Source organism: Ipomoea nil, unplaced genomic scaffold (genome assembly GCF_001879475.1).
Source record: "Ipomoea nil cultivar Tokyo-kokei standard unplaced genomic scaffold, Asagao_1.1 scaffold2565, whole genome shotgun sequence".
Lineage (NCBI taxonomy): Eukaryota > Viridiplantae > Streptophyta > Magnoliopsida > Solanales > Convolvulaceae > Ipomoea > Ipomoea nil.
Window position 1 is genome coordinate 540,307 of NW_017618993.1, and position 27,061 is coordinate 567,367.

General features: G+C 34.6%; 4 protein-coding genes across 5 annotated transcripts; all 4 read right to left on the reverse strand.

Annotated features, from left to right (window-relative positions):
* Window positions 1-990: 990 nt before the first annotated feature.
* Window positions 991-20,882, reverse strand: LOC109153968 (senescence-specific cysteine protease SAG39-like). Of its 2 annotated transcripts, XR_002049640.1 has the most exons (3): window positions 20,392-20,882; window positions 19,360-20,012; window positions 991-1,100 (listed from the first exon to the last, which is right to left on the reverse strand). XR_002049640.1 is itself a non-coding variant. In XM_019301852.1 (2 exons), exons 1-2 carry the CDS (start codon window positions 20,816-20,818, stop codon window positions 19,414-19,416), a joined length of 1,026 nt encoding a protein of 341 aa, XP_019157397.1. In that variant the 5' UTR covers window positions 20,819-20,882; the 3' UTR covers window positions 19,239-19,413. The 2 variants fall into 2 exon arrangements, 1 of the variants encoding a protein (XP_019157397.1); XM_019301852.1 differs by lacking the exon at window positions 991-1,100 and having other exon boundaries at window positions 19,239-20,012.
* Window positions 1,003-2,614, reverse strand: LOC109153966 (senescence-specific cysteine protease SAG39-like). The gene is made up of 2 exons (XM_019301850.1): window positions 2,161-2,614; window positions 1,003-1,751 (listed from the first exon to the last, which is right to left on the reverse strand). The coding sequence occupies exons 1-2, from the start codon at window positions 2,585-2,587 to the stop codon at window positions 1,153-1,155; spliced, it is 1,026 nt and encodes a 341-aa protein (XP_019157395.1). The 5' UTR covers window positions 2,588-2,614; the 3' UTR covers window positions 1,003-1,152.
* Window positions 8,740-9,366, reverse strand: LOC109153928. Its single transcript, XM_019301820.1, has 2 exons — window positions 9,270-9,366; window positions 8,740-9,200 (listed from the first exon to the last, which is right to left on the reverse strand). Exons 1-2 carry the CDS (start codon window positions 9,364-9,366, stop codon window positions 8,740-8,742), a joined length of 558 nt encoding a protein of 185 aa, XP_019157365.1.
* LOC109153929 (uncharacterized mitochondrial protein AtMg00810-like) lies at window positions 13,333-14,258 on the reverse strand. Its single transcript, XM_019301821.1, has 3 exons — window positions 14,148-14,258; window positions 13,746-14,072; window positions 13,333-13,338 (listed from the first exon to the last, which is right to left on the reverse strand). Exons 1-3 carry the CDS (start codon window positions 14,256-14,258, stop codon window positions 13,333-13,335), a joined length of 444 nt encoding a protein of 147 aa, XP_019157366.1.
* Window positions 20,883-27,061: the final 6,179 nt, after the last annotated feature.

The following is a 27,061-nucleotide window of genomic DNA, read 5'->3' on the forward strand; positions in this document are numbered from 1 at the left end:
GAAAAAAAAAATATAGATTTAAAATATAAAATTAAAATTTGTACTACAACAAATAAGATTTGATTTAAGCAAAGAAAGACAATGTACTATTATAAAAACTATATGATATTCAATTATTCATATTCTTTCAAGAAGACGATTCAAAAATAATAGCTTCCATTTTTTTTTTTTTTTTTTTTATTATAGTTGAAAGAAACTAATCAAATTATGTAAATTGTATTATATTTTAATTCTAACCCCAAATAAGAAAAGAGTTGCGAACTGAAAAAAATAGAATTTTTTTTTTTTAAATGACATGAGTTTCTTTTTGTGTATATTAATATAAAAGGTACAAATAGATCATTGAACTATTTGGGGATAGCAATTAAGCCAACGAACTCGAATAAATTCCAAATTCATCCATGAACCTGGAAAAAAAAAAAACAATTAGAATTTTTAGCATGTTAACAACATATTTACGCTGATTGGAATGTCATGTGTATTTATATATTTTTTCTTCTTATTATCCTATTTGGACTACATGTAAATATTTGACCCTTTGAAGTCAAAATTTAAAGACCTAATTTCCTCTCTCCTCTATTCTCTTCTCCGTTTCTTCATCCACGTCTACAACTATTGCTTCTCCTCTATCTTCCTTCATTCACGTCTACAAATAACCGCCAAAGAGAAAAAAAGCGCAAAGTAGAAAAGTCATAGGTGCATACGCAAATGAAGGAAGATAGAGGAGAGAGGAAATTAGGTCTTCAAATTTTGACTTCAAATGGTCAAATGCTTACTCCAAGTAGGATAATAAGAAAAAAAAAATACAAATACACATAGCACCCAATCAGCACAAACTGGTTGTTAACCTGCTAAAACTGTTAATTTTTTTTTTCCGGATTTATAAATGAATTTGGAGGTTATTTGAGTTCGATTACTTAATGAATATTACCAAATACCTAAATCGCCTATTTGTACATTTTTCCCTTATAATAATAATAATAATAATAATAATAATAATAATTTGCATTCAAATATACACACCAATAATCAAGAAAACAAGAAAATACACAAATTGTTGGATAGATTACAGAGGCGATTTAGAATGATTGAAACAAAGCCTCATGAAATATATGTATAGTATGTAGTGTGTGTATGTATATATGTATTTAATCAAGCAGATGCAGTTGGATAAGATGCTTGCATGGCAATACCGCAAAGCCCTTCCTTAGCATCAATGTCTTTCTGCATTCTAATGTAACCATTCTCACCCCAACTTGTTCCCCAAGAGTTCTTCACCAACCAATACTTAGTCCCATCCTCCGCTTTCCCATACCCCACGGCTGTCACGCCGTGATCCAGCTCCGTCCCGCACTCTCCCGTGAACACCCCGCTGGAGTAGAACTGGAAATCTGATTCGCCGGCGTCTATGGCCACAGATACAGGCTGGTTGGCCACCGCCTTCTCCAACGCCGACTCGCTGTTAGCGGGGACGTCTTCATAGCCAGTGATCTTTGCTGCGCTGTTGGATGACTTGCTTTTCTGGCAGGATCCGTCGGTTCCTTGGTATGGGTAGTTGGATTCGGTTGTGAGGCCTTTGTTGTTTATGATGAACTGGAAAGCATCGTCCATTAGGCCTCCTCCGCAGCCTTGATCTTCGCCCTTTACGTCGCAATCTACAAGCTCTTGCTCTGACAATGAGATCAGCTTACCAGTTGAGAGTTGGTTGATTCCTTCCATGGCGGCCACCGCAGAAAATGCCCAGCAACATCCTATATATATTATACATCAAACTTAAGTAGCTAGCTTATAAAATAATTTAATTTAATTTTCTTATAACCAATATTGTTGGGCGGAGTGCTATAAAGGGCCAAGTTCAAAAATTGGTGACTAAAGAATTGCTAGGCAGAGGCCGGTGAAGGGCCAAATCTAGCACCCTATATCTTGAAAATGTTGTTGTGATGGGAGAGGAAAATGTTGGGCAGAGGCGAGTAAGGGGTGAAATCCAGCAATTGGTGACTAGGAATTGTTAGGTGCTGGCTAGTAAATTGTTAATACATTGCCTCTCGAAAATGTGATGGCGAAATATAAAGAAATAAAATTGTGTTTTCGCTAAGAGTTATAGCTTTTGGCGTAATGATAAGAGATTGATCCTAAAAAGTATAAATATGATGTACTCACCACATTGGCCTTGATCCTTAACGGGAGTAACGGCCCCCTTCTTTCTCCAATCCACCGTAGATGGAACTGCACTCACATTTTCATACCTAAACAATGTATTGGAGGAACACTCGTGAGGCAATTTGTATCCATTCCGAGACGCTTGGAATTCCTTATTTGTTAAATCAGCAAATGCATTGATGCCAAGCTTGTAAGACTTGGTTCCGGCCTTGTTGAAAGCATCAATGTATTCTACGTTCTCTTTGAATATCTTGTATCGTTTTGATTTATCCACCTCATCTTTGTAAACACGTCCATATTGAGCCATCCAGTGATTGTGCCTCTCCACCATTGATGAATCAGATAATGTTCGAGATGTGGCTAATGACGTTGACATTGCAAACACTAAAGCGAGAGCTACGAGATGCTTCAAACTTTTGAAAGCCATAGTCGTTGACAATCTCGATCCGTAGAGATGTTTGTAATGTATGAAATGTTATGAGTGAGTGAATGGATTGGGTGAAGCCACACTATTTATAAACCTAGGTAGTTTGATATGATTCCCATGAATTCCTTAAAATAATTAAATTGATTTGCATTTCATTCAAGTTTGAATGCCTGGATAGCCCGGCAAGTTATGTGCAAGATATGTGACATATTCTATTTATTACTCTTTCTTATATTATAATATAAGATAATAAGATATGTTCCCAAAATTTCGGATTGCCGTGACGGTGTTCTCTTGCATTATATTATTTGGTCTGTGTTTGGCATTTATTGAGAATCTTGATTTGTCGTATATGAATATAGCGTAAATTAAACTTGGACGTCTTTAAAATTGTAGTGAGACAAGCTATTTGACTGCATATTCATATTATGTAGATTGTTGTTAGGATGGCCATTGGTTTAATTTCTTATCAAATAATGAAAAATAAATAATTATATTTTCATTTTCGTGAAATCAATCACTGAATTTAAATACAATTGATTGAATTAATATAGTCGAATTACATTTTCGATTAACTAACTGAATTCATCAAACTTTCTTATGGATTTAATATATTTTGTGATATATATGATATATTTTATATTTTAATTATCATTAATTTGATGTTTTTTAATTTTTTTTTCAATTCACTTAACTAATATTAAAAAAAATCCTAAAATTACAACTTAAGAAAGTGATATACAGGAGGTTATTGTTGTTTGACTGAAATGGACGATTTGTACCGTCCAACTTTTGTGACAATTGACCACTTGATTAGGCTGCGCTGTACATATAACTCCAAGAGGGAACGTCATGTTGTGCAATCGTGTGCACTATGTAAGGTGCACATCATAATTTCTATATTATAAATTCATAATTTCTATACAGTAGATTTATAAAATCTATATTGTAGATTCATAATTTCTAAACCTTAGATTTATAATTTAAATACAGTAGATTCATAATTTTTATACAGTAGATTCATAATTTCTATACTGCAGATTCATAATATCTGTACTGTAGATTCATAATTTTTAAACTGTATAGTTATCAAATTATGAACATATAGTTCTATGATTTGTGAATACAGAGTTCAACAATTGGGAATATGAACATCGAAAATTATGAACATAGATCAGAGTTCTGTAATTGTGAATATAGAGTTCAATAATTATGAATATGAAGTTCAAAATTATGAATATATAGTTTTATAATTATGAACATATAGTTCAGTAATTATGAACATAGAATGGTGTGCACCATACATGGTGCACACGGTTGCACAGTATAGTTTGCCCTCTAGGAGAGCGACTGTATACATATATTTCATATACGTGATTTACTTGATTGAATAAAAAATGTCCATTTTCGATACAAAGTAGTATTTATTCTGTACTTTTTTAATCATTTTTAATTCAAAGAATCAATATTTTCACCGAGATTTAATACTATGACCACCCATTTGAAATGGTAATAAATGTATCATCGCACTAACAATTAACATATCCGGGAATATGAAGTAAAATGAGAAACCCGCCTACAATAGTGTTTTTTTAAATAATATGGACTACATTTTGTATATATACCTAAAGGTTCTTATGTTGTTCATAGCGAAATATATCAAACAAAGAAAGCTAGTAAACTGCTCTCACAAAGAGTCAAACTACAAACCTTTTGGTTATCAAACTAATTCTCGATTAAGTTAGTTGGGTTGCCTAAATATTTTATGGAGTAATATATATAAAAATAATCATAATAATAATAAAATAACCCAACAGGGTAGCTCAAGTGTTAAATGAGCTCTCTTTGTGGAGGAGAATTTTGGGATAACTCGGGTTCGATTCCGACAAGTGACAATCCCCTTTGGGCCAGCTTCTGTGCGAGTGAACTGGGTGGACCTGGACCGTTACACAGACAGAGAAAGACCCGGACCACAATGTGTGGTTGACATCAAAAAAATAATAATAAAATTGTAACTTTTATGGAGTAAATACCTAAAATCAATTGTAAAGACAAGCAACTATATCTACAAATCTAATAAGATCCAATAAAGTTAGACCCCTAACAGAGACAAAAAAAAAAAATGTTGGTGTAATTGTTTGTTGAAATAAATGGTCATATTATTTTGATTTTAGTATTTTTTTTATGATTTTTCTTCTTTTCCCTAAATTATATTATTTTTTCCTTTAAATAATCATGCATTCCGTTAGTATATAAATTTTAGTAACGGAATATTTCATTTAAATATTTATTATTCTTAACTTATTACTTCATTAGTTTCTATAAGAAAGGTTTTAGGTTCGAACTCCATCCCAATAAGAGTTGGCATAAACTACAGATATTAAAAATACAATATAAAATTTAACATAAACTTTGGTCAAATAATTAGCCCAACTAAATACATAGCATTCAAAGATGAGCATCAAAGATTATAAATCAGGAACCTTGAAATTAATTTTCTTGCATTTAAAAAAAATGTAGGTTTAAGTTTTTTTCTTTCATTTAATTAATATTTTGATGATTTAGAACAAGACTCAATATTTCAATTATGTTTTTGCATTATTAGAATGATTTAAGTCATTATGGTGTTAATATTTTTTGTATGTATTTCTATAATGATACAATTGTACATTAGTTTATAAATATTGTATTATTATTTTTTTTTATGGGACAAAATTGTTCTTACATCATTGTCAGACCTGCGTGACCTAACTACAAAGTTATTGATCAAAAATACAATTATACATGGACTCTAAACAATAGGAAAATTGTCCAAAGAATTGACAATGTTGACATTATCCCATTGGCCCCTATTGAACAAATTTACACTTCATTCTCAACATTTTATCATTGCATTTGAAAACTTCTAAAGAAATTTGTTAGTTAATTTTTGTTATATCATTATAACAATATCTATTGTAACCATATATTTTGAATTATTTATCATCATCCTCTATTGATACCAATTGTAGCAATTGTCATTGACAAACTCCCAAAAGCAATTTGTCTCAACATCGAATAGAAATAAAAAAAAATCAATGACTTTATTGTTGTGGATAAAAAGTAAGTACCACATTTTATTACTCTTATTAAATTAAATAAATTAGTAGTTACAACAAAAAATAATACATATGCATTTCTTTATTTTAGAATTAGATGTTGTTGGTCCCAGTAGGGTCGAAAGAGAGTCTAGAGGGGGGTGAATAGACTCTAATCGATTTTTCAGATTAACTTCTTTCGGAGTTATGCACAGCGGAATATGTATGATTGTTTTAAGATGAACTTTGCACAGTTTTGTTATGAAAGCTTATGATTTGGTTAGTATGATATGCAGTGTACGAAAGATAAATAGCTTGTAAGTAAAGAGAGATAGAGAGATTTTTATAATGGTTCGGCTATCAACGAAGCCTACTCCACTCTTCTTTCACAACTTGTGAAAGGGTTTGCACTATCACTCATAGTACAAACTATGCTAGCTTCCTTGATCACTAAGCCGGACAGCTACTTGGAAGGTTTTTCAACTCCTAGAGTTTACTCCGCCTCGGATTTTGAAGAATAAAATCTCGATGAGCTTCTTTGAAAACTTCACAACTCAAACACACTGGTTTTGAAAAGCTTTTTGATGAACTTGTTTGAAGAGCTTTTCTTAAGATAGAATCAATTAAACAACCAGCACATTCTTCAATGGTGAAGAGATGTATTTATAGGTGTGGAAAAATTCATCTGTTGGAGTGAGATGAAATTTCAAACATATTAACCAGCGTGTAAAAACCACTGGGCATGGAGCATTTATTGCAACTGTACTGTGCAGCTGTTGGTGTCAAAAAGCAACATGACTTTTTGTCATTTTTCGCTGACATGAAATACCAATCATTTAATGCTCCTTGGTTTTTGCGAATATCATTCCTAGGACTCCTTTTATCTGCCCGGCTGTGAGACACAGACAACATTCTTCTTGCTCGTGTATTAAAGTTGTCTATTTAAGTCTGACTTAGACTTAATGGTTTCGGAATTGTCAAACGAAAAATTGTTTTTTATCTTTCGTTATCTCTATTGATCAAATGATTTTCCTTATCATTTGATATTTACACGAGAGCTAGACCATTCCATCTTTCGATCTATGTTGTTCTCTCGGTCTTCTCTTCTTCTTCATTTTTTCTCATAGACCTAATGTACTAAACACAACTCAGATTCGTGTAGGTGTATTGCATATTACGAATCACATGGTGAGTTGCTACTACTTTCGTCTAACACGAAAGATCCAAGATAAAGAATGTAAAAAGAGGGGTCTACAGTCTTAGCAAGATTGATATCATTAAAATCTAAGTACACTCGTTCCTAACAATTTCCCCCTTTTTGATGATGCCAAAACCTATATTCCTGCTATCAGGCTGAAATATACCCATTGAAGGATTTTGATTACAAAACAGCCTAATGAAATTTTATAAATAGATACAATTTTAACAAAACCTGCAAAATGAAATTTCATTCATGATCAACATTCGGTTACAAAAATACTATCAAACCAGTTACATGTTCAAAAGCTTTTGCTTCTGCAGGGCTGCTTCCTATCTTTCTTTGTAATCTCGAGCCTTCTGATCCCTGAGCATTTTCTGGATATCTAAGTCATCGTTGATTAACTTTCTGAAGGTTCGGACGGGATTGGATCGAGCCAATTCTGCATATTTTTCTGACAAGTTGTAGGACATGTAGTTGTTGTAAGCCTCAAGTACATTTCGTCCTAGAATAATGTTGAGATTTCACCACATCACAAGTTCAATTGAGTTCATCCCATCTACATATGCTTGGTGCCTAGATCAGCATCTTTTACAACCGATGTAACATCTTTTATCTTTTCTTGAGTTTCTTGAAAGTAGATTAGTTCTTGTTCTTTGTCTTTCTTGGCTTCTTCTTGTTCAAAGCGAAGTTTCTCATTTGCTCTCTTTATTTCCTCATTTCTCTTTCTTTGATAATCATGTCTTGTTTTATTATCTCTCTTCTTTAAGCAGGTAGGCATGTTGTGGCCTTCAAATCTTTTTCCACTTCCTTCTTCATATTCCTTATATTTCAAAAAATTTCCTGCAGCATCCAATGTTACTGAACTGTCGCGCATCAATTTTTGACGAATGCTCTTCTTTTCTCTCTGAGTGAGTCCCTGAAATAAGTAATCAGATCTGGAGCCATAAGATTGACGAGGCCTTAAGGAATGGTGACGGGATCTTGAGGGAGGTAGTTGATTTGGTTTGGAGGCAAGAGGAGGTGTAGTCCTTTGTTTTCTTGCATCACCTATGTCTCTCCTTTCGCCTTGTCTGTTTTCAAAACCTTCTCCCCTTCTTTCGTCTTTATCATCATCATCTTTCTTGCTGCTCTTTTCCCTCTTTTTAGCATCATCGGAGGCTGGGTCGGAGGGCTTCGAGAGCTTGTTGACTGCAAGAGTTAGCTCCCTGACATAATTTAAGAGCTGGAGTTGATAATTAACCATCGCGCGTGAACATGTTGTCGTGAAGTGTGTCAATCTTCGTGCATGAAAGATCAACTCTCTCTTCGGGATCATTTTGATGCATCTTTTCGAGCTCAGTCTTGAGCTTAGACAACCTCATTGCTGCTCTGAGTTCCTTCATTTCCGCTTCAAACGCCAGATCAAGTGGTGGCTCCTTGATATCGAAACTGATCGGGGCTTTTCCTTTCGCAATACTACGGTTAGTCAATTTGTACGAGTAAATCCGATTGATGGTTTCAATTCGTGTAGCATCATAAACAATTTGAGTGCCAAGCCACTCAAGAGAAAACTTATCTTCACTCCTCATTCTATCAGATCTCTATAAATAAATCGAGAGATGAGGTTCGCCATTGTTGCCATTCCATCACTTGTTGAAATTCAGCTGAGATGGTCTGTTGAAGAACCTGATCTTGTGAAGGTGGTGGATTTTCACTCTGCTTGTTGACACTTAATTGATCATTTGAAGGAGGTGGCAACCTTTCGTCCTTGTCTACTTCAGCAGGTTCTTGTGTCAGAGTCGTTTCGACCTGATCTGCTTTAGTAAGTTTTTGTGTAAGGATCCTTTCGGCCTTCTTTGCCTCAGTAAATGTAAGATATGTCTTGCGCTGTCTTACTAAGACAAGTGCTTGTTTAAGAACCGAAGGTTGCTTGACTTCTGGTGAGCAACTTGTGTTTTCTTCCTCAGAGCAGCATGCTCGAGAGAGTTCGTCCATGTTCCTGAACTGGACTCTTCAAGTGTAGCAGGACTTGGAACAATTTTTTGTTGTTCAACTGTCACTTCCTTCTGAACGATCCTGAATCTTTCTTCTGCTTGTTTTGCTCGACTGACTTCAGAGCTGTCTTCTTCCGAACTATCTTCCTTTGATGAACGTTCACGGTGAGCTGATTCGGATGAAGAACTGATTTTCTTTTGTACTTTTGAGGAAGGCTTTATTGCAACCTTCTTTTTGTCGAATGTTCCTTTCTTCATAGCTTCTTTCGTGTCTGTGGTTGATGGTGCAACTGGGAGAGGTTTCGGTGCCGAGTCAGAAGCTGTTTCGACCTCAGAAGATTTCTTCGTCAGTTTGCTTTTCTCTGGGGCAAGTGATCAAGAAGTATCGGTTTGAGTTTCCACTGGAGTAGATTTGGTTCTTTTTGTCTGACTTTGTTTTGGCTTCGTTTTTGGTTCAGTGTCAGGACCCTTCTTTCTTTTTGACTTCCTTTCTGGTTGAGCAGTAGGAGCTGCTGTTATGACTCCCATTTCTAGAGCTCATTGTTTGTCATAGCCGGGAGGCTTTGATTTCATGTGACAAACTTTCGGTCCAGGAGGAGTCCCTTCTCGGAGAACTACCTTCTCGTGGTTTAGAAGATGACCAACCATGAATCGAAATCCAATCTTTCACCTAATATCCCCTTCCTTCGACTTTCTAGAAGTCACATTCAATCGCAGAAAGTCAAAAACAACTTTCGACCAATCAACATTGAATCCATTGAGAAATGCATGAAGCATTTTCAGCTTGTCCTTTGAGACATCATCAGTTCCTAATGTCTTGTGATCGACAATCTTGTTGAAGATGTCTATTGTAAACTCATAATCGAGCTTGAAGGACTTCTTCTTTAGAGGCCACGTGATTTCCTCCGAGGATTGGGTGTTCCGAATACTCTCGTAGAATGCCTGTTGATCAAATGTATGTTGAGAAAAGTTGGAGTGGTATGATTCATCTCTTTCTGGGAATTTGAGTGCCTCTTGAATATCTTTGCTTGTCACAGAGAATTCTTTTCCATTTACCACAGAGGTAATGGTAGCAGCATCTGGGAAAACCTTTGCGTTGAGATAGAATTCAGTGACATCGTGTGTGAAGAAGGATTTGTAGACATGTGTGACAAAGCTGTAAAGACCACTTTCTTTGAGCAAGTTTATGACCTTGTCACCACACTCCTTGTCAAGAACATGCTGGCAGAACCCATGAGCATCCCACATGAAACCGCTAAGCACAAGATGTTCTCTTGATCGAATAAACTCTTCATCTGAGATTGGGTAAGGAGGTATGACTTCCTCTTTACTGGTCTCAGGTTCTGGATTGGAAGATTTTGATCTTGTGTTCTTCGCCATTGAAAAGAAAGTGAAGAGGTTTTATGGGGGTTTTTGGTTTAGGTGGATGAAGATGATCGTGGGAGTTTTCTTGGAGAAGATGAAAAGTGTATGATTTGATGAGAAACGTATGGAAGAAGGAAAGGGTTAGTGGGTGAAGGGTTTTAGGTTAAATAGGGTACGGGTAATGTTTCTGGGTTGGGTCTTCAAGGTGGGTTACCCAGATTTTGAATTAAAAAACCCTTAGAATTTTTGACCACTTTGTACTCCTTTAGGTAAAAACCCTGTGCAAATTATTCTGATAAGTCCAAAATCATATCAAAATTCATCATATCTCATTTAATGAGGAGAGAGAGTCTACTCAAGTATGGGACAAGGGCATTAAATGCCCGTCCTTTCAACTGTTACCGCATACACCATCATGGGTTAGTGGACCGCTTTTCTCGGCCACATGAACTTCTACCACTAACTGCATCGAACGGTTAGGGACAAGGATCTAAATAAGGAGAAGAATAATCGTCATTCTTTTGAAGGAAAGTATGTATCCTTGACTAATTTATCATGATATTATGAATCAAATAAAGATTCATGAAATCTCCACGAAACAAATAAAGTTACGTGAAGTTGTGGCATCATTGTGGATGTCATGTTTGAGAGATAGATGAAGTTTCAATAATAAATCAAACAACTCATAACACGAAACATCATAGATCATTTTATTTAACAGACAGATATAGATTCATGTTGAACAACACCCATTACAACACGAAAGTTCAGAAAGCCCTTCTTCATTCCAACATTCGACCACTTCATTCGTCCTCTACTTCTTACCTTTTCCTTTCGGACCTTTGCTGGACTCTCCTTTGCTCAAGGATTTTATGTAGAGTTTGAAAGCCACACAGTCAGATATAGTCGAGAGCGTAGTTTTGCCTGAAGTAGTGGAAGTTTCGGAGCCATCTTTTTCAAAATCAGATTCAGCTTCTCGAAGGAACATCATGTAGTCTCTATCGTAGAGGGGGTTTTTCATGTCATCTTCAGATGGAAACATGCTCGATGATCCTTTATTCTTGGTGACGGGTGGTGGTCCTTCGTGCTGATCTGCAATAGGTGCTGAGTCATCTGAGTCATCCGCTAAAAAACCTTCTTTGTGATGATATAGCTCTTCATCAGATGAGATCTCCAAGGGAGCTCTAAGGCTGTTTCCAGGGTATAGTTCACCCATGTTGCTCTCTTATTTTCCTTGATGTTTCTTGCTAACGTCTAGTTGCATCCAAAGGGTTTTCGTGGAGGCATGGAGCTCTTTCTATTGTCTATTTCCTTGGTGTGAGGAGGAGTGATCTTTCTTTGAGAATAGCCTCCCCTTTTATAGCCCAAAAACTCATAGATCACGAGTGGTCTTGTTTACAAGGATTGAATAACTATTCAATGCTTTATCAGTTAACCAAGAATTTCTCATTGCATTGATTGCTATTGTTGACTGAATTCATAATAGACATTCCCAAGATAATTTCAAATGCCCACGTGTCAAGGGTTCTTTCGTCCATATGTGTGAGTTTCTTGTTATCCTCAAGTTTCGTCAAACCTCTCATAATGGTTTCTGCTTGAAAGATTCTTTAGCGTGCCCGTGATATATGTCTGATAACCAGTCAATGTAGTAAAGAGATAGACTTATTTGATTTGTTCCACAATAAAATGAATCAAATAAAGATTCATTTGGTTTGTGAAAATTTGGACTGATAAACTGAATCATTACGAAACAAATAAAGTTTCGTGATGATAATCATGAAATAGTTGGGATCAAATGATAACACTCTTATATTATTATTATTTCACCAAAAGATGGACATTTATTACAAGAGGGCTTAACACAAGATGTATGTCCATTGGGATCACCAAGTCAAGAGAGATTCACTTCTTCTCTTTCCCTTTCCCTGTGGGTTCATTGACCACGTCAGTTGTGTCATCCTTCAGCCATTTGCTAGCTTATTCCTTCCAGGTTCCAAATGACACCAAAGATTCAGCGTCACTCCCACACCCATCTGTGTCCGAGATATCCTCGTCTGGGAAGTTTTGGACAAACTCCATGAACTCTTCATCAAAGTTTGGATTGACAATGTCTTCTTTTGTTAAGCGTGTAGTCGTCTTGCGGGCGTTGCCTTTGGGTTTCTTGGCAGCTTCTTTCTTTTTGGTACTGCTTTCACCAGTGAATCTTTTGGGAGATGATTAATCTTTTATCTTTTCATTATCCATCTTTACTTGTGAGTGAGATATCCTTGAAGTGTTCATTCCTCTTAAATATATGGATAAGAAGATCACGAGCAATGGATTTTAGCGAGTATGAATGACCAATCAATGTGAAAGTCAGTTATGATGACTTTTATGACCATAGGTTTCATCACTCATTTATGATCCATTAAATGCGGGATAAAATCGATGTTCATCGCATTGCCAAGTGTAATCGCATTATTTAACCATTCTTTCGTCAAATTGATTTGAGAATCTTTTGTTAGTCAAGGATAAAATTATGGCAGCATTGTGTAAGTACCCGTGAGTGTGAATAGAATACCAAAAGTAAACTGATAGATAGACCATTTATTTGAGGAGACCAGATGATAAGATAGTACACGAAATACACCAACCGAAATAAGGAGGAGTGTAATGAAATCACTCTATTTTCTTCTTGCTACTGGCGGTGGATTTCAAGTTGACAGTCAATCCGGAGGCAGGAGGGTGTGCCAGGAGGTGAATAGTCGAAACTATCACAACATTCAGATGTGGACCTCCCACTCTTGTACTCATCCAATTCATTGATAGTTAGAGTAGGCGCCCGAGACTCATTTCCAGGACTTGGAATCACATATGAGTGAACTCCTCATGCAGTGAAACGTATCTAAAGATAGGGATTGTTGAAGGCCTCTTATTGGACTGGGAACCAGCTTTCTTGAAGTATTTCTCATAAATTGGAATATAGCAAAAAGTAGGCTCTATTGAAAATTTCCCATCAGATGGTGTGCTCACAAGTTCCACTTTGTTGGATTGTTCTCTTCTCTTCATGACTATTTCGTTAGCTAATTTCCTTGCTTCTTCCAGATTGTAGTTCGTCCACCTTTTCTTTTCCCTTACCTTTGTGATCTTTCATACCTGTAAACAAAACAACTAAAAGAAACTGTGAGAAAGAAGGTTAGTGTGAGCTTGAACTCAAGAGAGTGCTGTTTCTTATAGCAGTTAGCCGAATCTTTTGCCGTGTGAGATCTTCCAAAATATTTCCACTTCTCTTCCCAATATTTGCTTTTTTGGAATCTTTCAGGAATCTTGCAGTTCACATGCATGAAGCAGGTCTGACTGATTCAACCTTTCGGCTAGGTCATTTCAATCATCCCAAGTTCATGTCAAAGAGATGAGAATCTGTTTTCGATCAGTGGCTTCGTGAGAATATCAGCTAGCTGATCATCAGTGTTGATATATTCAAGTGATATATCTTTCTTCTCAACATGGTCTCAGATAAAATGATATTTGATGTCAATGTGCTTAGTCCGAGAGTGGAGTACCAGATTATGAGTGATGGCGATAGCACTTGTATTATCGCAATTTATACGCACTTCTCGTGCTATCACACCATAATCTTTAAGTTGTTGCATCATCCATAGTATTTGTGCACAACAACTTCCTGCAGCAATGTATTCAGCCTCAGCTGTGCTAGTTGCAATGGAATTTTGTTTCTTGTTGAACCAAGACACAAGTCTTCCCCCTAGGAACTGGCAGGTTCCAGAGGTACTTTTACGGTCAATTCGACATCCAGCAAAGTCTGCATCTGAGTATCCAATTAGGTCGAAAGATCTTCCTTTCGGGTACCAAAGTCCAACACTTTGGGTTCCCTAAATGTATATTAAGATCTTTTTTACTGCATTTAAGTGGCTCTCCTTAGGTTTAGATTGAAAACGAGCACATACCCCAATAGCAAAAGAAATGCCAGGTCTACTTGCTTTTAGGTATAGAAGATATCCAATAATCCCTCGATATTTTGTTTGTTCTACATCCTTTCCCTCATTGTCAATTTCCATTCTCAAGGATGTATTCATTGGAATTTTGACGGATGATTTTCCATCAATTCAAAACTTTCGAATAAAATCTTTTGTATACTTAGCTTGATTGATAAAAATTCCATCTGAACATTGTTTCACTTGTAAACCGAGAAAGTAGTTTAATTCTCCCATCATGCTCATTTCAAACTTTCCTTGCATGAGTTTGGAAAATTTTTCGCACATATAAGGGTTTGTGCAACCAAAGATAATGTCATCCACAAAGATAATGTGATCAGCATCTTTGATACGAAAGAGAGTTTTGTCAACAACTCCTTTCATAAAACCACAGTTGATCAGGAAGTATGAAAGTGTATCATACCAGGCTCGTGGAGCTTGTTTTAAGCCATATAAGGCTTTCTTTAAGTGATAAACTTTATCACTTTCATGATTAGTTATAAAGCCTGGAGGTTGTTCCACATAAACTTCTTCTTCAAGAAGTCCATTTAGAAATGCACTTTTCAAATCCATCTGGAACACTTTGAAATTCTTGTAGGCGGCGTGGGTAAGAAAGATTCGTATTGCTTCTAGTCTAGCGACAGGAGCAAACGTTTCATCAAAATCAATGCCTTCTTCCTGACAATATCCTTTGGCTACAAGTCGAGCCTTGTTCCTAACAATGACAACATCTTCGCTCATCTTGTTTCTAAAAACTCATTTGGTTCCTATAACATTTTGATGAGATAGTCTGGGAACAAGTTCCCATACTTTATTTCGTTCAAACTGATGTAGTTCTTCTTGCATGGCTGTGACCCAGTCTGGATCATTTAGGGCATCCTCAATGGATTTTGGTTCAATCTATGATAAGAAGCATGCCATCATGCTTTCATGCATGGAAGCACGAGTTCTTACTCCTTCTTGAACATTTCCAATGACCTGATCAGGAGGACGATCTCTCAACCATCTCAAGTCTGGTTCAAAAGAGGTTGGTTGTGCTTGTGCATCCATCATGTAGGGCAACTCAACATAGATCATTGGTTCGGGTTGAGCTTGAGGTGCAAGAGGAATTTCTTCAATGGTTGATTCGTGCTGAGTCCTAGTTTCTAGTTCAGTGGATCTTGGTTGACATCTTTGATGAGATGATAGAAAATCATCATGATCTGAACTATCTTCTTCCACATGATTGGGTGCTTGTATGCTTAGATTTCTTACGTCAATTGTTTCAACATTTTGTGGAGTCTTTTCACCACTTTCATCAAATTTGACGTTGATGGATTCCTCAATGACCATGGTTCTTTTATTCAGAACCCTGAAAGCTTTACTTACTGAGGAATATCCCATAAATAATCCTTCGTCGGCTCTTTCATCAAACACTCTTAGATGGCTCTTCCCATTGTTATGAATGAAACAACTGCAACCAAAGATGTGAAAGTAACTAACAACAGGTTTATTACCTTTCCATAGTTCATATGGAGTTCGTTTCGGAGTTACATTAATAGCCGTAACACGGGATGTTACATTAATAGAATCTAATTGATTTTTCAGATTAACTCCTTTCGGAGTTATGCACAGCGGGATATGTACGATTGTTTTAAGATGAACTTTGCACAGTTTTGTTATAAAAGCTTATGATTTGGTCAGTATGATATGCAATGCACGAAAGATAAATAGCTTGTAAGTAAAGAGAGATAGAGAGAGATTTTTATAGTGGTTCGGCTATTAACGAAGCCTACTCCACTCTTCTTTCACAACTTGTGAAAGGGTTTGCACTATCACTCCTAGTACAAACTACTCAAGCTAGCTTCCTTGATCACTAAGCCGGACAGCTACTTGAAAGGTTTTTCAACTACTAGACTTTACTCCGCCTCTATCAACTTCTTCTTTAGAGTTGAGTGTTGGATGGAAATGACGTGTTTCTCCAACTGCTTGAAATCTTGACTTGATGACAGGATGAATCTTCTTATAAAGATGCAAGACTTCTTGAGGATTGTGAAGAATAAAATCTTGATGATCTTCTTTGAAAACTTCACAACTCAAACACACTGGTTTTGAAAAGCTTTTTGATGAACTTGTTTGAAGAGCTTTTCTTAAGATAGAATCAATTAAAAAACCAGCACCTTCTTCAATGGTGAAAAGAGGTATTTATAGGGTTGGAAAAATTCATCCGTTGGAGTGAGATTAAATTTCAAACCTATTAACCAGCGTGTAAAAACCACTGGGCATGGAGCATTTATTGTGGTTGTACTGTGTAGCCGTTGGTGTCAGAAAGCAACATGACTTTTTGTCATTTTTCTCTGACATGAAATACCAATCATTTAATGCTCCTTGGTTTTTGTGAATATAATTCCTAGAACTTCTTTTGTCTAGGATGATTGCCCAGCTGTGAGACATAGACAACATTCTTCTTGCTCGTGTATTAAACTTGTCTATTTAAGTCTGACTTAGACTTAATGGTCTCGGAATTATCAAACGAAAGATTGTCTTTATCTTTCGTTATCTCTATTGATCAAATGATTTTCCTTATCATGTGATATTTACACGAGAGCTAGACCCTTCCATCTTTCGATCTATGTTGTTCTCTCAGTCTACTCTTCTTCTTCATTTCTTCTCGTAGACCTAATGTACTAAACACAACTCAGATTCGTGTAGATGTATTGCATATTACGAATCACATGGTGATTTGTTACTGCTTTCGTCTAACACGAAAGATCCAAGATAAAAAATGTAAAACTCATTTCTAACTGATGTCTATAATGCCTTTATTTTTAAAAAAAAATTATTCACTATCAAAAATTTGAAAAAGAGATATATTCTTATCTCTACTTTCTCAACCTATTACCTCAATCTCATGACCTCCATCTATACTTTCTCAATATGCCTCTACTGAAGCTCAATCTCATGACCTCCTATGTAGGAGAGTCACTACATGCCATCTGAGCACAAGGTGCTCAACAATTATTCATTACCTTCAAATTCATTAATTAATTATATTAACTATTGTCTTCTTTTTACACTATTTTGGAATTAAGTATCAAAGTTATTGTACAAAATATGTTACATATTTATTTACCAAGTATTTTATTAATACCATGAAAAAAAATTAAAAACAATTTGAAGTCAATCATATTAACTGCTTAGAGATGATTTGTTGACAAAGAGGCCGGGTATTCAAATAATCCAAGAAGTTGAAGTATGAAACTACCCTGTAATATCTCTGGATTACATTACAGTTGCTCACTTTAAAGGTAAATCATATTTTTTTTATTAAGATGATTTAAAATGTATTAATTTTTACCATCTTATCTACTTTTATTCCTTAAATAAACTAGGAATTTCTCTATCTACAAGAAGTTATTCAACAATAATGGTTGAACCAAAAGTACCCCGAGCAAATACCTAAAGGACTGATATGCTTTTATGGTGATAATAATATGTAAATGGTTACGTAGCTACATTTAAAAATCATTATTAAAAATATCAATCTAGGGCAATAGAACATCGTGACACACTATTGACGCATCGAAAAGATGTCGAGACTACAACAATGCTGCAATCAATCTTGTAAATTTAGAAAATAAAGAAATTTAAAAAATAACCAAGTTGCGACATTCATTGATCTTGTATGTAAAATACTTATTGTGCATCCTTTAAATATATTTTGAATTTACAATTCATTTCATTTTCTCGACTCAATCTATTTGGATTAAAGTCAAAATCAGCATCAACATTGATAATAAAAACACATAGTATTCGGACTACTTGTAGTAGAGTCATTGTTGTTACTATCAAGTAAATAAGTTACGAAACTAGAACAAGAGGCCAGGTACTACTCATGAACCTTCTACAAATATAATAAATATTAATATTTTGTTCAATACTTTCACATGAGAATATACGACATACATCTCACAGCACATGAAACATGTAGGGAAAAAACTACAACTGCCAAATATCAACAGACACTTGCAAGATAAAGAGTTCATAGTACAACTAAGATCTCAATCATATACACAACAAGAGAAATCTAAAATTTCCTACATCATAAACTCATTGCATGACGCTATCTTCTATGCTACCACCAGTAATCCAATTGCACACAACACACTACAACTAAAAGAGAAGATGACAAGTACTAAAGATTAAGACAATGACAATGCTACCCAAAAGATAATTAAGAAGACTTTGGAGAAATTAAAACCAAAAGTATTATTTATTTAGACTATCGCTTTTAGACTAAGGGTGTGTTTGAAAACTCGGAAAATTATTTATGGAAATTATTTTCCGGTTTTCCCGTGTTTGGCAGGGAGTAAAATACTAAAGTCAATGTAAAATGAAGTTTGGTCAATGAAAAATTGATGCATTTTTACGGAAAACGACTTCCTTTTTTTTTTTTTTTTTTTTTTTTTAGGGGAAGTCATTTTCCGCTTCTTCTTCGCACAGAGACGACATTCACCAAAGCGTCCTTCTTCACAGAGAGACCTTCCTCTTCGCGACATTCACTAACGCCAACCTCTCGACCACAAAAAATGGTTTCCGGCTATGGGTACGAAAACCCACAGCCGGAAATGTATTGGTTTCCAACAAGGAAACCAATCTGGTTTCTGGTGATTGGTTTCCATGCCGGAAACCAAACCAGTGCTCTAGTTTGGTTTCCAGTTAGAGAAATCGGTCCAATTTTATTTATTTTTTAGTTTTTTTAATAAATTTATTGTTTGGAGTTTATACATGAAGTCATATCTATTATATATTAAAGATTTGAAGATTATATAGTCTTATACAGACAAAATCTCTCTTTGCATTATTATAACAATTAAAATGGTGAAGTATACAATTTTCATATTAAGGTCATTTGGTAGATGTAGGAAGCATTTTTTCATACAGCACCGGATTTAGAGCTGTGCAAGCTAGCCGTGCAAGCTGGACTACAGAACAGGGCCCCAAATTTTAGAGGGATCCCCAAATTTTAGCGACCCAATATTTAATTTTTACCTAACTAATTTAAAAATAAAAACTAAAATTTTCAATTAAAGCCTTCATTCAGTACAGTTTGCATTTAAATATACACAACAATAATGAAGAAAAAACAAACACACACACACAAATTCTTGGATAGATTACAGAGGCAATTTAGGATGAGTGATACAAAGCCTCATGAAATATATGTATATGTACTGTCTGTATGTATATGTGTATTTAATCAAGCAGTTGCAGTTGGATAAGATGCTTGCATGGCAATACCGCAAAGCCCTTCCTTAGCATCAATGTCTTTCTGCATTCTAATGTAACCATTCTCACCCCAACTTGTCCCCCACGAGTTCTTCACCAACCAATACTTAGTCCCATCCTCAGCTTTCCCGTACCCCACGGCCGTCACGCCGTGATCCAGCTCCGTCCCGCACTCTCCCGTGAAGACCCCGCTGGAGTAGAACTGGAAATCCGACTCGCCGGCGTCTATGGCTACGGATACAGGCTGGTTGGCCACCGCCTTCTCTAAGGCCGACTCGCTGTTAGCGGGGACGTCTTCGTAGCCAGTGATCTTTGCTGCGCTGTTAGATGACTTGCTTTTCTTGCAGGATCCATCGGTTCCTTGGTATGGGTAGTTGGATTCGGTTGTGAGGCCTTTGTTGTTTATTATGAACTGGAAAGCATCGTCCATTAGGCCTCCTCCGCAGCCTTGATCTTCGCCCTTTACGTCGCAATCTACGAGCTCTTGCTCCGACAATGAGATCAGCTTACCGGTTGAAAGTTGGGTGATTCCTTCCATGGCGGCCACCGCAGAAAATGCCCAGCAACATCCTATATATATTATACATCAAACTTAAGTAACTTGCTTATAAAATAATTTAATTTAATTTGCTTATAACCAATATTGTTGGGCGGAGGCTGATAAAGGGTCTAGTTCAAAAATTGGTGGCTATAGAAGTGCTGGGTGAAGGGCCAAGTCTAAGCACCCTACCTATTAAAAACGTTGTGGTAGTGGGAGAGAAAATTGTTAGACAGAGGCCAGTAACGAGTCAAGTCCAACAATTGGTGGCTAAAAATTGTGTTAAAACATTACCTCTAGAAAATGTGATTGTGATAAGAAAATATAATAAAATAAAGATGCATTCGGAATGAGTTATAACTTTTGACATAATTGGTTTGGTTCTAAAAAGTATAAATATGATGTACTCACCACATTGGCCTTGATCCTTAACGGGAGTAACGGCTCCCTTCTTTCTCCAATCCACCGTAGATGGAACTACACTCACATTTTCATACCTAAACAATGTATTGGAGGAACACTCGTGAGGCAATTTGTATCCATTCCGAGACGCTTGGAATTCCTTGTTTGTTAAATCAGCAAATGCATTGATGCCAAGCTTGTAAGACTTGGTTCCGGCCTTGTTGAAAGCATCAATGTATTCTACGTTCTCTTTGAATATCTTGTATCGTTTTGATTTATCCACCTCATCTTTGTAAACACGTCCATATTGAGCCATCCAGTAATTGTGCCTCTCCACCATTGATGAATCAGGTAATGTTCGAGAAGTGGCTAATGACGCTGACATTGCAAACACTAAAGCGAGAGCAACGAGAAGCTTCAAACTTTTGAAAGCCATAGTTAATAACAATCTCGAACCTTAGAGATATTTGTAATGTACACAAGTATGAAATGTTGTGAGTGAATGGCTGGATTGGGTTAAGCCACACTATTTATACACCTAGCTAGCTATGATTCCCATGATTTTCTTAAATAATTAAATTGATTTGCATTTCATTCAACTTTGAATGCCTGGATAGCGCGGCAAGTTATGTGCATGATATTGACAATCAAGAACTGCGTACACGTAGGTCTGCTGTAGACCTGACCATTTGCAATGTGACCTAATAATATAATATGAAATTAGACACAGAAATAAGAAGTTAGTATTTACTTTTACTATGTTCCAGATCAATGACATGTTAGTAATCCATTAAAATTTGTGTATTAAGGGATCAACTCATTAATATTAGCGTTATTTATGAATTTTAGATATTATTTTATCATTTATAAATATTATGACCGGTAACTATTTATTATTCTTTAACTTACTCATTAGTTTCTATAAGAAATGCCTTTGGTTCGAACCTCATCCCAATCAGAGTTGACATAATACTACGAATATGTTAAAATATACGGAGTATTAAAAAAATAAATACAATATAGAATTTAACATAAACTTTGGTCAAATAATTAGCCCGACTAAATACAAAACATTCAAAGTTGAGCATCAAAGAGTATAAATCATGAACTTTGAAAATCATTTTCTTGCATTAAAAAAAAGAAAAAACAAATTTAGGTTAAGTTCTTCTTTTTTTTTTTTTTTTTTTCGTTTAATTAATCTTTGTTTGATTATTTATAACAAAACTTAATATTTTAATTATGCTTTTTGCATATTTGGAACGATTTAGGTCATTATAGTATTAATTTTTTTTGTATGTCTTTTTATAACGGTACAATTGTACATTACTTTATAAATATTATACTATTATTTTTTTTATCGGACAAAATTGTTCTTACAACATTGTCAAACCTGCGCAACCTAATTATAAAGTTGTTGATCAGAAATACAATTACACCTGAACTCTAAAACGATAGGACAATTTTCCAAAAAATTGACAATGTTGCATCCCAATGGCTCAAATTGAACAAGTTTACACATCATTCTTAGAATTTTATCAATGTATGAAAGCTTCTAAAAAAATTTGCAAGTTAATTTTTATTAGGGGAAATCGAACTTTTGGTCCCTCAATTAGTGCCCAATCTGCAGTGTCATCCTTAGTTCCCAATTTGAACACATTTGGTCCCTCAATTTTTCGACCATTAAGCAGATTTGGTCGTTCTGTATGCAACTTCGTTTAACACCGTTTAAAGCATGAGTAAAAGTAGAATTTCACATAGCATTTGTTTTACTTACTTGTTTTCAGCTCATTCCTCACAGAACAAATGCTTAATTAATGCTTTTTTAAATCACAAATCCCACACGGGCAAAGAAAAAGTTGTTTACTTTGTTATCTAAACACATAATTTTGCGGCTTTTTTCAATCCAGATCAGGCATGATTGCAACACACAGTTCTTGGTCGGCAGATGCCATCAAAAGCTGAAAACTAAAGATCCAAGTTTTCTCTGATAAAGATTAACACTTTGATATATCTTGATTGAATTATGTATAATCACAGTTCAGACCCAATAAGTTGAAGCAAGATAGCTTTTTTCCGATGCCATAGTATGATATTTAAAGGATAAAAATCAAAATTTACAATTTTATATGATTTATTTCTTTTTTCTCTGCAACCCAACAAGGCAGTGCAAGAAAAAGAAATACTCCGTAAAAAAATGATTTATTAAAGGAGTGGGGCGGGGTGGGGTGGGGTTGGGAACTTAAAAAAGAACATTAAGATAAAAGAAACATCATCCCTTACTGAAGCCAAAGAAAAAGATGCAGAAATTGAAAAAAGCAAAAACTAACACGAAACTGTCAAAATAGTAACAAAGCTGAATTTATGAAGAAACTAATGGCACAATATATTAATAACTAATAAGGTGCTAAAAATGATAAATCTTTCATGGCAGAAAGGTGGGATTTTGAAAACCAAAAAAATAAAAAATTAAAGAGTGTCAGCAAAAGTTAAAGCCCCACGACACTTACGCTTCGTCCTTAACAGCGAGATTGAGAAGGGCGAGGAGCGCGACCTCGTTAGATTCAATAGAGCCAGAGCGGAGCATATCGACGAGAGGGCCAACGGCGCAGGAAAAGTGGTGTCAGTAGCCCTGGGAAGTCTTGGTGAGGCGCCTGATCTCTATGGAGGCATGGATTTTATCCCCCTGGTTGTCGGAACAGATGAGCTGAAGAATCTGATTCACCACAGACGACGACGAAGACGTTATTGTCCGTGGGTATCCCCATCGAAACTAGTCCCGCCAGCGATCGCCGCACTACAAGTAACCAACTGCGTCAGCCTCTCCCCTTCCGGCCTTCCGGGTTCATTCTTGGCGCTCCCCAAAAGGCGAAGATGTATGATTGAGCAGCCCAAAAAAATCATAGGATAGAGAGAGAGAGAGAGAGATAGAGGGAGAAAGAGAGAAGTAGGCACTGGGTAAAAAACAAGTAAAACAAATGCCATGTGAAATTCCACTTTTACCCATTCTTTAAACGGTGTTAAATGGAGTAATAGACAGAAGGACCAAATCTGCTTAATGACCGAATAATTGAGGGTCCAAATGTGTTCAAATTGGGAACTAAGGATGACATTGCAGATTGGGCACTAATTGAGGGACCAAAAGTGCGATTTCCCCTTTTTATTATATCATTATAACAATATCTATTGTAACAATATATTTTGAATTATTTATTATCATCATCTATTGACAGCAATTGTATCAATTTTTATTGACAAACTCCCAAAACAATTTGTCTCAACAACGAATGTAAATTTAAAAAAATCAATGACTTTAATGTTGTTGATGAAAAGTATGTACGCCACTTTATTACTCTTATTAAATTTAATAAATTGGGAGTTACAACAAAAAATAATACATATGCATTTAATTAATTTAGAATTATATGTGTGTAATGTTTCTATTCAAAAAAAAAAAAAAATTAAAAGAGATATAATTTCATTAGTTATATTATATTTATTTTCTACAACCTTAAAAAAAATATTTATTTTCTAGAATTCAAAGATTCCTTACCTTCAATTCAAATTCATTAATTAATTATAGTCACTACATTGCACATGCATGCCTTCTTTTTACATTATCTTTTAATTAAATATCAAAGTTATAATACAAAATATGCTATATATTTATTTACTAAGTATTTTGTAGAAATATAATAAATATTAATATTTTGTTCAATACTTTCACATTATAATCTATGACACACATCTCACAACACATGAAACATGTAGGGAAAAGCTATCACTACCAAATATCAATATGCACTTGTAAGATAAAGAGTTCATAGTACAACTAAGATCTCAGTCATATACAGAAGCAAGGAAAATGTAAAACTTCCAACACCATAATCTCATTGAATGATAATGTCCTCTATGCTACCACTAGTAACCCAATTGCACATGACATACTACCAATAAATAAAGAGAGGACATGACATGTACTAAAGATGAAGACAATTATAATGCTACCCAAAAGAAAATTAAGAAGACTTAGAGAAATTTACACCAAAAGTAGTATTTATTTAGACTATCACTTTTAGACTAGAGTTATTACAATGTTGCAAACATTTATTTTAGTGACAATTATAATCATTCTCTCATATATTATCTTGCATGTATATACTTTAAGGGGGCGTTTGGTTCAGGTCATCTTAGATTACCTAGGTAATCTGAGTCTGGTAATGTTATATTACCTTGTTTGGTTCAAGTTATGAGATTACCAGGTAATGTTATATTACCTGAAAGCTTATGTGACGGTAATGTTTCAAGGTAATGTGATTACCCCCATTTTTTTTAGGTAATCTTAGATTACCTTTAATTATTCCAACTTTGCCCTTGTTAACTAATAATAATAATAATAATAATAATAATAAAAATAATAATAATAATAATAATAATGAAATTAATATACGTTTATATAATCAAATATACATATGTATATATTTATATCTTTAGTTTTTTTAATATTTAAGCTTTGATATACATTCATAGATATAAATAAATACACACACATTATATATATATATATATATATATATATATATATATATATATATATATATATATATATATATATATATATATATATATATATTATTGAGGGCATTATTGTAAATTGATCCATATAATCTAAAATATAACCCTGAACCAAACAAGGTAATATTATATTACATCATCCAAACCAAACACACAAGGTAATCTTAAATTCCCAAAATCTTACATTACCTCCCCGGAGGTAATCCTATGGTAATCCAAGATTCCGTGAACCAAACGCTCCCTAAACAAATTCAACATTCAATTACATATGAAAGAACATCTCCTATATAATATTGCATTGATATACTTTAAGATACTTATTTAAAAGTAATTATTGGGCATTTTTCCATTCGCACTTAAAAAAAAAAAAACTATTAATAAGATATGTTCCCAAAATTTAGGATTGCCGTGACGGTGTTCTCCTGCATTATAGTATTTGGTCTGTGTTTGGCATTTCTTGAGAATCTTGAATTGTCGTATATGAATACAGCGTAAATAAAACTTGGACGTCTTTAAAATTGTAGTGAGACAAGCTAAGCTATTTGAGTGCATATTCATCTTATATAGATTGTTGTTAGGATGGTCACTGGTTAAATTTGTTGTCAAAATAATCAAAAATAAATAATTTATATTATCATTTTGATGATTGAAAAAAATTGTTAGGCGCTCGGGGGTCTAAGCGGCGATTAATCGGCGCCTAGGCACTCATGCATTTTTATTTTTAAAAAATTTGTTTAAATTTTGTAAAGACTTGATAATTATAAATTATTTAATAATTTAATAGTTAATACTCCCTCTGTCCGATTTTGCATGTCTTACTTTCCTTTTTAGTTTGTCCCAAAATGTTGTCCTCTTTCCAAAATTGAACATCACCATCATTATTCTTTTTCCCAAATTACCCTTATGACTTTTGTTTTTATTTCCAAAAGTGAAAAAGTGAAGGGCATAATTGGAAAATACATAGCATTTACTTTAATTCCTTAAAAAGCGTGCAAAAAGCAAATGAGACAACTAATTCGGGACGGAGGGAGTACTAAAATATTAAATATTGACCTAAAAAACATTTAGAGTTTGAACAATTTAGAGTTATTTCGTTCAAAACGATGTCGTTTTGAGTGAAATAACCCATTTAAAAAAGGAGGGAACAACCGCCTAGACCACTGATTATGCTGATACGCTAGGCGGCCGACCAATGCCTAGCGCCTAGGCGCCAATTAATCAGTTTATAGGCGGAATTTTTATAACACTAGTTCATTTTAGTGACATCAATGAATTAAAATACAATTGATTGAATTAATATAGGGGAATTAGATATTTGATTAAGTAACGGAATTAATCAAACTTTCTTATGCATTTAATATATTTTGTGATATATATGATATATTTTATATTTTAATTATCATTAATTTGATGATATATGATATATTTTATATTTTTTCAAAACTTTTAATTAATTAGGAAACGAAATGCAGACATTTATGAATGAGTTTCATCAATTTTTGGATATGAAATATTTTCAAATTAAGTGTAAGAACAAACTTCAACCACCATTAAAACTTTATTTCCCCTTTTATATGACTTGTGGAATCTAATTTTGCCTTTGAATTTGAAAATAGATCGAAAGAATTTATATATTATATATCATATTTCAAAGGAAAATTACAAATTGATTTTTATAAAATAAAATTTTTGTCACATGTCTTAATTTTATTCAGATAAAAAATTGTTGTTACCAATTTTTTTTTTTAATTAATTCATGTCATATTTGTAAAGATAAAAATGAGATTATATATCTGTGTACATCCGTTGTAAATATACTCTTATGTGTTGTAATATCATGAACTAAATTCAACTAAAAAAATTTTGATATGCAGGAGGTTATTGTTGTTTGACTGAATGGACGATTTGACACTTGATTAGGCTGCGCCGTACATTTGACTCCAGGAGAGCGACTATATATATATATACATATATATTAAGGAAAATACTTGGTGTACTCCCATTTTATAACCAATCCTGGTTTGCCACCTCAGGGAGTACAAATTGGGAGTCTATGTAGTAGAACTCATATATTAAAGGAATGAGATATCCACATATACAAGGTTAC

Coding starts and splice junctions, on each gene's coding strand:
- LOC109153966 (XM_019301850.1), bottom strand. CDS start 2,587: ATGGCTTTCAAAAGTTTGAAGCATCTCGTAGCTCTCGCTTTAGTGTTT. Junction 1,752..2,160: donor TAAGGATCAAGGCCAATGTG/GTGAGTACATCA, acceptor TAATATATATAG/GATGTTGCTGGGCATTTTCT.
- LOC109153929 (XM_019301821.1), bottom strand. CDS start 14,258: ATGGAAATTGACAATGAGGGAAAGGATGTAGAACAAACAAAATATCGA. Junction 14,073..14,147: donor GCATTTCTTTTGCTATTGGG/GTATGTGCTCGT, acceptor ATATACATTTAG/GGAACCCAAAGTGTTGGACT.
- LOC109153928 (XM_019301820.1), bottom strand. CDS start 9,366: ATGGGAGTCATAACAGCAGCTCCTACTGCTCAACCAGAAAGGAAGTCA. Junction 9,201..9,269: donor AAAAACGAAGCCAAAACAAA/GTCAGACAAAAA, acceptor CACTTGCCCCAG/AGAAAAGCAAACTGACGAAG.
- LOC109153968 (XM_019301852.1), bottom strand. CDS start 20,818: ATGGCTTTCAAAAGTTTGAAGCTTCTCGTTGCTCTCGCTTTAGTGTTT. Junction 20,013..20,391: donor TAAGGATCAAGGCCAATGTG/GTGAGTACATCA, acceptor TAATATATATAG/GATGTTGCTGGGCATTTTCT.